We start from the raw sequence: 12,045 nt of genomic DNA on the forward strand, positions 1-12,045 counted from the left end.
TTATTTAATGTATTTCTTTTTATTTTGTAAGGCGTTACAAGATGTTCTGCGTTCTGTGAATGCCACTATTTAAACACAAGCTATTATTATGCAGTTTAAACTATTTGTTGTTGAAGTTGTATATTTCTCAATATGCAAAAGATAAAAGCGTTTGATTTAATAGGAAACAATGCGTTACCTCAATGGAAAAAGTATTTTTGGTAGCATAGAATAGTGGGTGCTTATAGGATTGATATAGGATGTAAGTTTGCAGCGACACTTCACCATGTTGTTATTAAACAGAAGAACAAAGGCAGAAATGCGATTGTATATGAGCAGATAAAGTAATATCTTAATTTAAAACCACAAAATTCAAAAACATTTGTGCAAAATGCGATAAACGTTGCTGAATCTTCAGTGACAGCAGCAATTTTCAATGGTGAGAACTCACCGGCTGACCAATCAACCCTCAATAAGTGAATGACAAAAATGGTTTTAGAGCTGAGTGGGAAGGAACAACCTTTAGCCCTAAAGCAGGATCTGTGACCTGTGGCTCAGAATTCCTCAAGGTCCTGTTATAACACCCATAAAGTCAAAACATCTAAAAGTGCTCGGCAGGTAATTACTGTCAACTATAGTATTTGAGGCTCTGTAAGAAGCAAAAGTTGATCATAATAGACTGAGGTTATTCCCCTTCTGAGAATAAAATGACCTTTGTTGGTCCCGTTAAATGAAATCTTTTGGAAACCATTTCGGATATTGATTTTTATTAAAACATAAAATAAAAGCCATGAATACTGTCCAGAGTAGCCATTTTACAAAACCAAGGAAAACATAGACACATCACAAATACATGAAAAAGAATTCAATGAGCTACATTGTCCACTGACATTTCAAACACCTCACTTATTTGGCCTGCTTCTGTCAACGTTGGGAGGGCTTTCTCCATTGTTAAATAAATTCTTTCCTGGCAATATACCTCACACAAATGTATCTTTATGTTCCTCCTTGTCACTGGACTTCGTATCATTTGCTTTCAACAGTTTATTCTGTGAGTCTGGTAATTCTTGGGGGGAAAAAAAACAATTGGGGAATATCGAGTTCAAATGCTGAATAGGATAATCTTTTTTCATATGCAATTTATTCTGCTGTTTATTGGGGGAAATTCTGCTCAAAATGCAATTTTTTCAAACTTTGCATCCATCGGAAGCACCTTCGATATATAAAAAAATTACATTAGAGAGAAAGTAAGGTTTTCCTCCCACCTCCACAGAAACAGGCCAGTTGCTGCTCTTATAATAATCCTTGCGTTTGATATAGTGACGTATTACATCATTGAGTCGTCTCTAAGCGCTTCACAGAATATACTGTAAAGTGAATTGACTGTATATTTTGTGGGCGAAACGCGGCAGCCAATTGCTCTTGAATAACCTACGCAGGCAATAAATACCCTTACAATGCAAGTTTGGGTCTTGTTAGTTATTTTATTTAATGAAACAGTTTGGGCAGCTTCACCCTCCTTTGAGAAATTGCGCACCATCAGATTCCCTCTATCAGCTTCGGAGGGTCTAAACTGTGGGAAAAGAATCTTTGCCGAGACTGTCACCAATCTTACGTGCTGAGGAGTTGGTGGTGGGCAGTGCACGATGATGGCACATAGCATTTTTCATTCCCCCAGGTTTTTATTCACTCTGACAGACAGCTTCAATGTTGTGTGGTTTACCATCCAGTAAGCCTGATTGACTGATAAATCTTTAGTCAAGCGTGCTGGGAGGGAGAGGGAAATGCATGGGATCAAAACGCATTCAAGCCACCAATTCATCCCAGTTGCAATTGGTCACTGACCTTTCTAAATGATAACAATATCTGCAACTCAACGATCCAAGGTTTGAGTGGATGGAGAGTGCCAAACATTTTACTGCCAAATGAACTGCACCTTTATTTTAATTCCACGCACACACCAAAAAATAAATAGTTTACAGTATAGAAGGAAAAAATTATATAAACATAACATTTTATGAAAACAAAATCAATCGCTCTAAAAAACACAGAGGAATGGATCATGCTATTTGCAAAGTCCGCGTCACAATATTGTTTACAAGCTATTCAACTTTACAAACAAAAACTGAAACATCATTGGTTTCCATTTCCTCATAGACAATAAACGTCTCAGAAATGGGTCAGTCAGTTTTTCTTGTGTGTTTTGGTCCTTCTATGCACCAGTTTCGCTATCAAGCACTATATTTACTGCCTTTGAGCTACAATTGTAAGCCACACAAAAAAAAATTACAGTTTTGCAACAATTCTATTCATTGTGAAAAGACAATAGCTGTACAGTCTATTGCACGTGTCAGAACCACGGCTGTTGACAATGCCTCACTGCTCTGGCTCAGCCCTCGCGAGCGGCAACCCGTGGCTCCGCCAAGGTGCTGTGGATGATGCTGACAACTGACTCCACTCCTGCTCCTTTTAAGAATGTGCGATGATCTCCTTCAATTATGTGTACCGAGACCTTTCCATCACAAACCTGTCCATGTGAAAGAAACAACAGTTCAGTCCACCTCATCTCCCACGAGAACGCTAGCGGACGTTTGAGGAGGCTACGTAACACCGGAAAAAGATAAAGCTGATGTACGTTCAAACGCACTTCAGAGTTCACTGCGAAGAGGTTTGCAGTTTTCAGCTATTCAAAGTTGGTGTCGCTCATCCCTCCGATTAACAACAGAAGTCTCAACATGTCACAAAGATCGGTTTGGATGAAGAAGGCCCTCCAGCCCATTTGATTTCATTCCTTCCAGAATACCCAGCCTACTACCCTCCCATCACAGCATTAAACTTTTCGAAAACATTTAAAAAAAACACACAAGTCCCAGCATCCTAGCCTCAATCACCATTCCCGGCAACAGTTCCAAGTGGGTTAATTGCCCTTGGGGTAAAGAAATACTTCCTGGTCTGTCCTGGAACTGGATTTTACAACTCTAAACCCTTTCAAGCATCTGAAAGGATATAATAGACTATCTAAGTGGGCCAAACTATTCATTTGCCGCTTGTGTGAGTCAGTCTACCAGCATTTACACTTCAGAAGATAGCTTGCGCGGGAAATGTGATGAAATGTAGCCCACACAAACCTGTGCACTTGCACCAGGACCGTCATTTACAAAAGGAAACGGAAACTACTATTGGTGCACACAGCTTTCATTGTTATATATGAATTATATATCTATTGTTTAATTAAAACATTTGGCCCCCTGACAGCCAGATACCAAGCGCTGAGTGAGATAAAGATGTGTTGATTTTTTTTCCCCCTAAATAATTTATACAACTGCATCTCAAAGAACGCCATAAGCAAGTCAGCTCACCTCAGAGAGTCTGTAATCTCCACCCAGACCCACTTCATACTCGCTGCTGGTTTTGGCCCGCAGCAGTGTGATGTTGCCATTGAATTTGGAAGCAGGGATATACTGATCTGCTGCTTTGAGTTTGTAGTAAAAGGAGGTGGCAGCAAAGCTCAGTGTGTCACGGTTGATGCTTTTATGGCTTGTGGTTATCATATCAACAACTGCATCAACTCTCGTTTGCAAGTCCTTCAGTGGCAGCAATCTCTCCAAGATCTGCAGAGCGGAAAAAACCATTGAAAATAAGAACCTTATTGCAGTGCATTATTATGAATGCAAAAAAACTCCATTAATAATAATTTGGTCACTCAATCCACGACTGTTTGTGGGACGCTGCTCTGCGCATTTGGCTGCTGTGTTTCGCCCACAAAATATACAGTCAATTCACTTTACAGTATATTGTGTGAAGCGCTTTGAGACGTCTCGAAGACGTGATAAAGCACTATATTAAATGCAAGGATTATTACTGTAGAATTTTATAGAATGAGGCGGAACTATTTTTTAATGCAGTAACAACTGAAATAAATATAGGTTTATTATCTTGGCCATATAGTCTGAGGAGACGAGAAGAAACTGTTAACCCAAAGAATTAATACATTGGTTATCTGTCATCCACATATACTCTGACTACAATACTTTTTCTTAAGTTTGTTCAGTTTAATTGACTAAAGATGCTCAGTCCTCACCTTGTTGTATTCTGTGTTTGTGAACTGCTGAACAAATGCACACATCGCCTCAGTTTCTGCTTCTCCCTCATTTCCAGGGGTCAGTTTTGCTCTGTAACTCTGCACACAGAGAGCGGAAAAACATAGGGAATTTATAAACATTAAAAAAAACATAATTCAGGAGCAGCTTCTGATTATTTTCTGGCAGGTGGGCAGACAATAATAATTTTAATTAATTATTTAGTAGTGAATTTAGTTTTTAAATTCCTTATCCAGTAAAGTGAAGTGAAATTAGGTTATTTCTCAAGCACTGGCCACAGAAGGGAAGTGAGAGAAAGTACATTTACAGCAATGTGTAAAGAGTCAGTTGTGTGACACGGAAGGGTGAGGGTGACCCACTGTGATACACATACACGGAGAGGGACGAGCCATCATAACTCGTACTCTCTGGACTATCGGTCACTGAAGTTGACTTCACCTAGTGCCTTCGCCTTGCCTCCTCCCTTTCCTCCTTGAAGGCCGGTCTCAAGACCTTTCTCTTTGACCGAGCCTTCGGCTCCCCTCTCGACTCTCTACCCCCTCCTCGCTCTCTCCCTCCCTTCCCTCCCCTCACCCTGACCATTTCCCCCCTGCTCGGGTCCTGACCCAACTGTACAGCGCCTTGGGACGTCCTCCCGACGTGAAAGGCGCTCTATAAATGGAATCTTGTTGTTGTTGTTGATGGTTTAGATACCTGGGTGTATGCAGCCACGTACGAGTGGGAGCCATCAAACAGGAACAGGCAGTCGACAGGACGTGGAATCTTTGCCTGCGCTTGGAGCTGTCTGCAGATCTCAAAAGCCACACAGGCACCAAAGGAGTAGCCTGCGATTCTATAGGGGCCCTCAGCCTGGACCTGTTTAATGCAGTCAATGTAGTAGGAGGCCAGGTTCTGAATGCTGTCCAGGGGGGCAGCTGCGAAACAGAGACACAATTATTGCAATATTCCAATCAAAGGTCTTTAAAAAGAAATAACACACTTTTATTTTACACACATCTAGACAACAAAGCCAAGTCGTTTAAACGTTCCTTCATGGCCGACCTTCATATCCTTCTTTACCTCAATATTTGGCAATAAAATATTTCACCTTAACCCACAGCACTACCTCGAACTAACACTCTGGGGTCCCCACATATTGACTCATGTCAATCTGGGCCTAATACTCTCTGCAAATAGGTAAGGAGGGCATGTCTCCGTCCAGTGAGAGAGAGTGCGCATTCTATCCAAGACACAAGGAATCGTCCATGGTAGGTGGCATACAGATGTGGAACTCTCGAGTTTGGTTTAGATACTCTTTTCAATAAATGGTATAAACGTTTCAATAAATGGTATAAACATAGAAGTCGCTGGGAACAGGCAGCAGATCAGGCAGCATCTAGGGAGAGTAGAAAATGAGTTAACGTTTCAGATCAATGACCTTTCGTCAGAGATCTAACCTGAAACGTTAATTTATTTTCCACTCTCCGTAGATGCTGCCTGATCTGCTGCGTGTTCCCAGCGACTTTTGTGTTTATACTAGATTTCCAGCATCTGCAGTGCTTTGCCTAACGTTTCAATAATGGTAGTCCTAGATAAATATCTAGAAAGGAGAAATCTAAAAGGATTCAGGGAGAGGGCAGAGGAATTTGGGACTAAGTGAATGGCTTTCGGTTGAAACAAAAGGCTGTAGATGTTCTGTGCTGTGAACGTTTTATTGTCTTGTGGGCTAGTCCTGTACCTTGTGTACACTGCAGACCATAGCAAGTAACGCTGACTCTGGAAGTGAGGGCCTTGAAGGCTTCAATTGAGCCCTCGATAGGGTGGACTAAAAAGAGAGGTCGCTCGTTACTCTCTACATTGTTGAGCTGGGTGACGGTTGGAGCTTCGGGATTGACGAGCAGAATGTTGAGATCCAAATCTTTCAGGTCGGAGTCGGCACTGTTCTTCAGAGGTGACGGCTTCGATTCTGTGCGAGAAAATAAACAAACTTCACTTTTCTTGAGCTGGGGAAAAACATTCAAATGAGCTGCGATTTAATGAAAAGGCAACGTTTTAAGAAAAAATTGAAACTGCGATAAATATGTGAAACTATTATTTTAACGGAAGTTTTAGAGGCCGCAATAATATTTGCATGGAACAGTAAAGTACACTTACCAGGCACCCACTATTTGTATATTAATCACAGCATTTGAAAGCTCTCTAATTAAGGAATCATTCGTTTTAAGGTACGATTCTAAACTTCCAACTCCATTATTATTATTATAATTTTCTTTCAAACTGTTTACACACTGCAGTTATCTGAATAAACAATAACCTGGGCATAAAATTCATTATTTTTTTTTAGAATATCTGAACCTCGCACCTTCCGCCTTGCCCGATGTGTTTGACAGTTCACGCAATTTATTGATCGTCAGTAGTCGGATATCTCTCATGGCCATGACGATATCATAGTCTCTCTCCAGTGTCTGCCGCACTTCCACCCCCATCAGGGAATCAAGGCCCAGGTCAGCAAGAGTTGCATCTGGGTTCAAACTGCTGATGTCACGTACGCCTTTGGGGAAATAGGTAAAACAGGACCATGTTATCTCAACTGGACCAGGCAATCAGCAAAGCTTAAACTATGTCAATGCATTCTCCCTGAAGACATACAGTGTTCAACTAAATATCCTTTTAGCGTATTTTCTATTATAGTAAGTTTCTGAATTGATGCTGGGATTTTTCTTGCAGTGGAACACACCCCTTCTTTGTGTCTCGGATTCCTTATTTAGGTATCCCATTAATAACCCCCAGAATAACACACTTAGAGAAGTTAACTGCAGACGTCACTACCTAGAACCAGTTTTAGTCAACATTTATGGTGTAATGCAAACAGCCACAGGGTATGTTTTACCTAGGAAAAGAACCACACCTGCTTGGTGAAGCATGTTTATCCTTGTTAAATTTTGCTCGGTTAGATGTATCTACTCAGGCCTTTATCAGGTGCAAGAGGTCGTCAACTGGTAAGAAAGACTCGACAATAATAATGCGCTCCTCCAGCCTGGCAGATCTTGGTTTGTGCCAAACATTACGCGGTACGATTTGTAGCAATAAAACTCACCGAGAATATGGGCGACAGCCTCAACAAGGTCCCGCTGGCCACTGCCATCGGTCTTCATGACGATCGTCTTCTCAGCGAGGACAAAGCTGGACATGACCGGGTGAGCCTGGTTTAGGAACCGGTCCAAGACGTCCAAACACGAGCTAATCCTCTGGGGTAGGGTGCCGCCAATTACAGTGTCATTATTACCCATGGCTTCAAGGACAATGCCCACATCTCCGATAGCACCCCATTGTATGGCTAGGCCTAGGATATAGATCAAGAACAATAGAATGATTATAACATTGCAGCACTGTTGAGTCCAACTACTCCATGGCAGTGTTTAGACTCCACAGGAGTCTCCACCCTCTTCCTAATCCCCTCAATTCCCTTCTCCCTCATTTCTTCCTCGTTTCTTCTTAAACACGGTGATGCTTCCGGCTGTGAGGTCACATTCTCACCTGCCTCTGCGTATAGAACTTCCTCTTCACCTCCCTTTTATATCTGGAACTGGCTACAGTTTCATGATCGACGCGAGCATTTTCAAACAACGTTCCATCAGTCTATGGCGAGCAGATTGTACTTTATTTTGTATAAATCAAGCTACAAAAAACTGAAGATTTCCAAATGTTAAAGGTGGAACAATGCAGTGTCCTTTGCATCTATTTAACATGGACTCAGAGCAGGTCTCCCTTTGCTAGCACACATTGGGAGGGATATGAATTAGAGCGATTTCCTTTCAGCAAAAAAAACATGGCATTATATTCCAATTGGGACAGAAAGCGTGGACATGCTGTCGGGGATGGCATGTCACACACACACAACCACAGATGTGTATTCCTTCTCAAGGACGTTAAAAATCCCCTAGCACTGTTCCAAACCCTATGCACTGGCCACTAAAACAATCATCCAGATTAATTGGTCATTCACCTCATGGCGGTTTGTGATACCTTGTAAATAGCCGCTGTGTTTTTGCCTAAACGAGGAGGCACTACAATTGACAATCGCTTGTGAAGCTCTTTAGATCTGTTTCAATGCGAGAAAACGCTTTCCGCTCCCACGACTTCTGCATACGTTTCCTCCTTGGTGGGAGAGGAAGGGGAGGAGAATACAAATATTCCCCACTAACATCTTCCCCCCCCCACCCCTCACTGCAACCTGCAAACTAATGATAGCACCACTGAAAATCTCAATAAAGGATCAAAATAGTCAGGAATATTCTGGGAGGGAAAGCAGTTGCAGTGCGCGGAGGGAAAGTTTGCTTCCGATCTGACATCAGGGAAGAAACAAAGGCTTAAACATCTCCTGCGGTACCACTGTGGCCTGTTAATTAACACAGCTTCAGATGTCGGCATTTTCAGCTGCTCAGAGAAAAAAAAAGGGTGAATATTGGCCTATTGTTGCCCACGCCCCCCCATCCCCGGCCTCCTTGGCTTCACTCCACATACCTGCCAATCCATCGCGGCATCTTTGCTCGCACACACGTTCCATGGCGGAGTTGGCAAAGCCATAGTTACTCTGGCCAGCGTTACCACGGCCACAGCTCACAGACGAGAAAACAACAAAATAGTCGAGGGCTGGACACTTCTCCCTGCTGACCCTGAAGCAAGAAAACACATGGTTGAAGGAAGAATGAAAGCACATGGCCAACGCAGCAGGAGATTGCACTTAATCCATCATATCTGCCTGTCCGATTGTAAAGAGCAATGAGGAAAGGAGAAACTTCTGGATATAGTATGGGATGTTTTCTGCTTACGTATCTGCTAGGGTTTTCAATTAGGCACGGGGCACAGGGGAATAGTACCTGAATGGTAACAGTGGAGTTAAGACTTTGCAAAATCTATTTAAAATGCAATGCTTGAGAACAGTCTGACTGCAGGAGTACAATGAAGTCTCTATGGTATTAACAATCACTGGGTAACAGCTAGACAGGCTCTAGGCAAGCGTAATGGTGGTTAGTGCAGCATTTACAGGCTTACATCTAATCAGCTCCAGCTATTTTAATCCTTCAATCTGCATTAGATAGCCAGATCTCTGCTCTTCCCCAGTACTTCAAGGGTTCAAAGGTGGGTATTTACAAAGAGTACCCCAGAGATTCAGGTCTAAATATGCTGCTTATCTACAAAAGAGCTAATAGTTTCTTCACAAAGAACACACATTTAGTTGAAGTTATTCCCCCACCCCCCAAACCTGCCCAGAGCATCAGCGTTAGAAGATCAGCCCGTTCCTCAGGACAGCCTTGGCTCACTTACTTGTCCAAGTGAAGCGTCCCACTGTATTTGGGCTGACTGACGTCTTTGAATAGCTCTGGAGTCAGGTTCTCCAACATGCCATCCCTCAGAACCTGTCCCAACAAAACGTGCCAGTGAGACTCAGTCACAACACAAAATTACATTTGTGTAGCGCCTTTCACGTCGGGAGGACATCCCAAGGCGCTGATTAGATGCATGGGGCGCGTGCTAACATACTGCACAATCTAGTCTCCCATCAGAGAGGCCGAAACGTAAACAAGAGCCGGTCGAATCGTGGCTTGTGGGATTTAAATCTTGTAAATAAACCTTGCGGTTTGATCTCCCACCTGTTCAGTTTTCTCTCCTGTGCCGTCTCTCTGAAGTCACTCACCATAGCCAAGTGGAAGATGCCGCCCACAGTGCCAAGTGCAGAGGCCTCGGTGATGAGACGCCGAGTTCCCTCCAAGGAACCGACGTCACTGGTGGAAATCAGCACATCAACACCCGTCTCCTTCCATTCACGCACTCGCTTGGCCTGGTAACCTGCCACAGACAACAAGCCTTACTCACTCCGTCAGAGTCGGCGCAGTCAACGGCTAGCAAAGTCCAGCGGTCACATACAACAACAACAAGTTGCATTTATATAGCTCCCTTCACGTGGGGTAGAGTCCCGTAGCGCTTCACAGCAGCGGAGTTTGACAACGAGGCAAGGGGAAAAAGGAGGGAGAGGTGACCGTAAGCACAATCAAAAAGGAAGTTCTTTAGGTGGCTTTTGAAATTAGGAAGGGAGGGGGTGAGGCGGAGGGATCGAGGGAGAGTTCCAGGGTGTCGGGGCGTAGTGGCTGAAGGCACGGCCACCGATGATGGAGCGAAGGGGACCAGGGACAATTTGTTCAATGGTCACATGCAATCACCTCTAATGATCACAAAGGGTTTGAGTGCTCACTTGGGTGTGGGGGGGCGGGGGGTGTTGCCTTGTTACTCTATGGGACAAGTAGTCTACACAATCTTGAACCCTGGTCTTACTGTTAATACAGATGCTGCCTTCACAAGTCATAGTTATAAGCAACTTGTATGATTCTTTTTAAAAAATTGTAAGAAATTACATTAAAATTCCACTACCAAAAAAAACAGAACCTTTTAAAAAAATCAAAAATCAGAGAAGGTTCAGCGATTGAGTTAATAACAATCCTTGCATTTGATATGGCGCCTTATCACGTCATTGAGACGTCTCTCAAAGCGCTGCACAGGATATATACTCTAAATTGGATTGATTGTGTATATTGTGGGCAAAACATGGTCATCAGTTGCACACAGCAGTGTGTCCCACAAACAGCCACAGAGCGAGTGATCAATTTTATTTGGGGGATTGCTGGCCAGGACACCGGGAGAGAGAAAAAATGTCTTCTCTTTTCGAATATTGCCATGGGATCTTTAGCATCCACACGAGCATGAAGACGGGACCTCGGTTTAACATCTCATCCCAAAGGACGACACCTCTGTCATTGCAACATCCCCCAACACTGCACTGGATTATTTTTTTCTGAATTGAAACGTTACTAAAATACAAGAGAGAGACACTTTTTTTTTTTTAATTCAGCCGGAACACATGCGGACATAACGTACCAGTGCGAATGCCAGAGCGGGAAGTCAGCACCAGTTTCCGAGCCCCTCTCTCGATCAGCCACTGTGCCAGCTCCAAGCCGAAGCCTCCCAGGCCGCCGGTGATGATGTAGGACTTTGCAGCCGGGCAGGCGGTGCGGGAGAGCGCAGCGATGGAGAGCTGCTCGGAGCTCACTGTGCCACATCGACCTTCCTCCTCCCGAACCTGTCCAGCAAAAAAAAGACATTCGTTACGCTTTCTATCTGCTTTGCCTTTGCCCACATAGTCATTGCAATTTACAGTATATCCTGTGTAGTGGGCGATTATTACTGCTGCAACGTGATCCACCGTTCTAGGTTCCTACTTACTGCTAGGTAAAAGGAGACGTGTGGAGTAAGGGAAGTTGCCTAAGGTTTCATCCAGCCCAGGAATCAAACCCTAATCTTCTCTCTTGTGAGGAGAGTGTGTTAACCACTATGCTACAGGACTCTCCCCCACCCCACCACCAAAAAAATAGAAACCTGAAGCGTGCAATGTAGGAAGCGTAGCTTGTCAGTAAAAGTAGCTTTGCCTTTACATATACAAAGAGTCTCTCTCTTCCCATCCAACTGAAAAGGGTACAAAACAGTCTTTTCACCTTCAGGACCACCTTTCCGATGTGCTTGCCTTGAGCCATAAATCGGAAAGCAGCTTCCACATCGTCTCGATCGAACACCGTGGTCTTCAGGGGCTTGACAACACCCGAGTTTATCCCATTCTTCAGGAGCTCTGACACGTCCTCCCACTCCCGGTTTCCTTCTTCAAACAAGGCATCGAGCAGGATTCCGTGGAACGCTATGTTCTTCAGGAAGAGGGCCATGCCTGAAAACAGTGCAGGGTGCTTTAGGAAGGACAAGCCAGAAGGCAGTGGGGAAAAGTGCCACTGCCTTGGGAGTTCCTCGACCCTTACCCCGTTCCATTTCTCGCTGAAGTTAAAACATGTCGGGAGATCAGAAAATGTGGGAGGCGCAATGGGTTGCACAAAGGTATCGGCGTGCATTAAATGGACCTGTGGCCAACAGGAGTTGTCCTCCGAGT

General features: G+C 43.7%; 1 protein-coding gene across 1 annotated transcript in view; it reads right to left on the reverse strand.

Annotated features, from left to right (window-relative positions):
- Window positions 1–729: 729 nt before the first annotated feature.
- Window positions 730–12,045, reverse strand: part of fasn (fatty acid synthase) — a 48,601-nt gene continuing 37,285 nt past the window's right edge. Inside the window, exons 32-43 of the mRNA XM_007888539.2 lie at window positions 11,606–11,829; window positions 10,992–11,193; window positions 9,757–9,908; window positions 9,387–9,478; window positions 8,583–8,734; window positions 7,156–7,401; window positions 6,421–6,609; window positions 5,797–6,024; window positions 4,773–4,993; window positions 4,061–4,159; window positions 3,339–3,590; window positions 730–2,506 (exon numbers count right to left, since the gene is read on the reverse strand). Of these exons, the coding sequence (XP_007886730.2) occupies window positions 2,369–2,506; window positions 3,339–3,590; window positions 4,061–4,159; window positions 4,773–4,993; window positions 5,797–6,024; window positions 6,421–6,609; window positions 7,156–7,401; window positions 8,583–8,734; window positions 9,387–9,478; window positions 9,757–9,908; window positions 10,992–11,193; window positions 11,606–11,829 (2,195 nt within the window). The 3' untranslated portion in view covers window positions 730–2,368. The remainder of the gene's footprint in view (window positions 2,507–3,338; window positions 3,591–4,060; window positions 4,160–4,772; window positions 4,994–5,796; window positions 6,025–6,420; window positions 6,610–7,155; window positions 7,402–8,582; window positions 8,735–9,386; window positions 9,479–9,756; window positions 9,909–10,991; window positions 11,194–11,605; window positions 11,830–12,045) is intronic.

This window comes from Callorhinchus milii, unplaced genomic scaffold (assembly GCF_018977255.1).
Source record: "Callorhinchus milii isolate IMCB2004 unplaced genomic scaffold, IMCB_Cmil_1.0 Scaffold20, whole genome shotgun sequence".
Classification (NCBI taxonomy): domain Eukaryota; kingdom Metazoa; phylum Chordata; class Chondrichthyes; order Chimaeriformes; family Callorhinchidae; genus Callorhinchus; species Callorhinchus milii.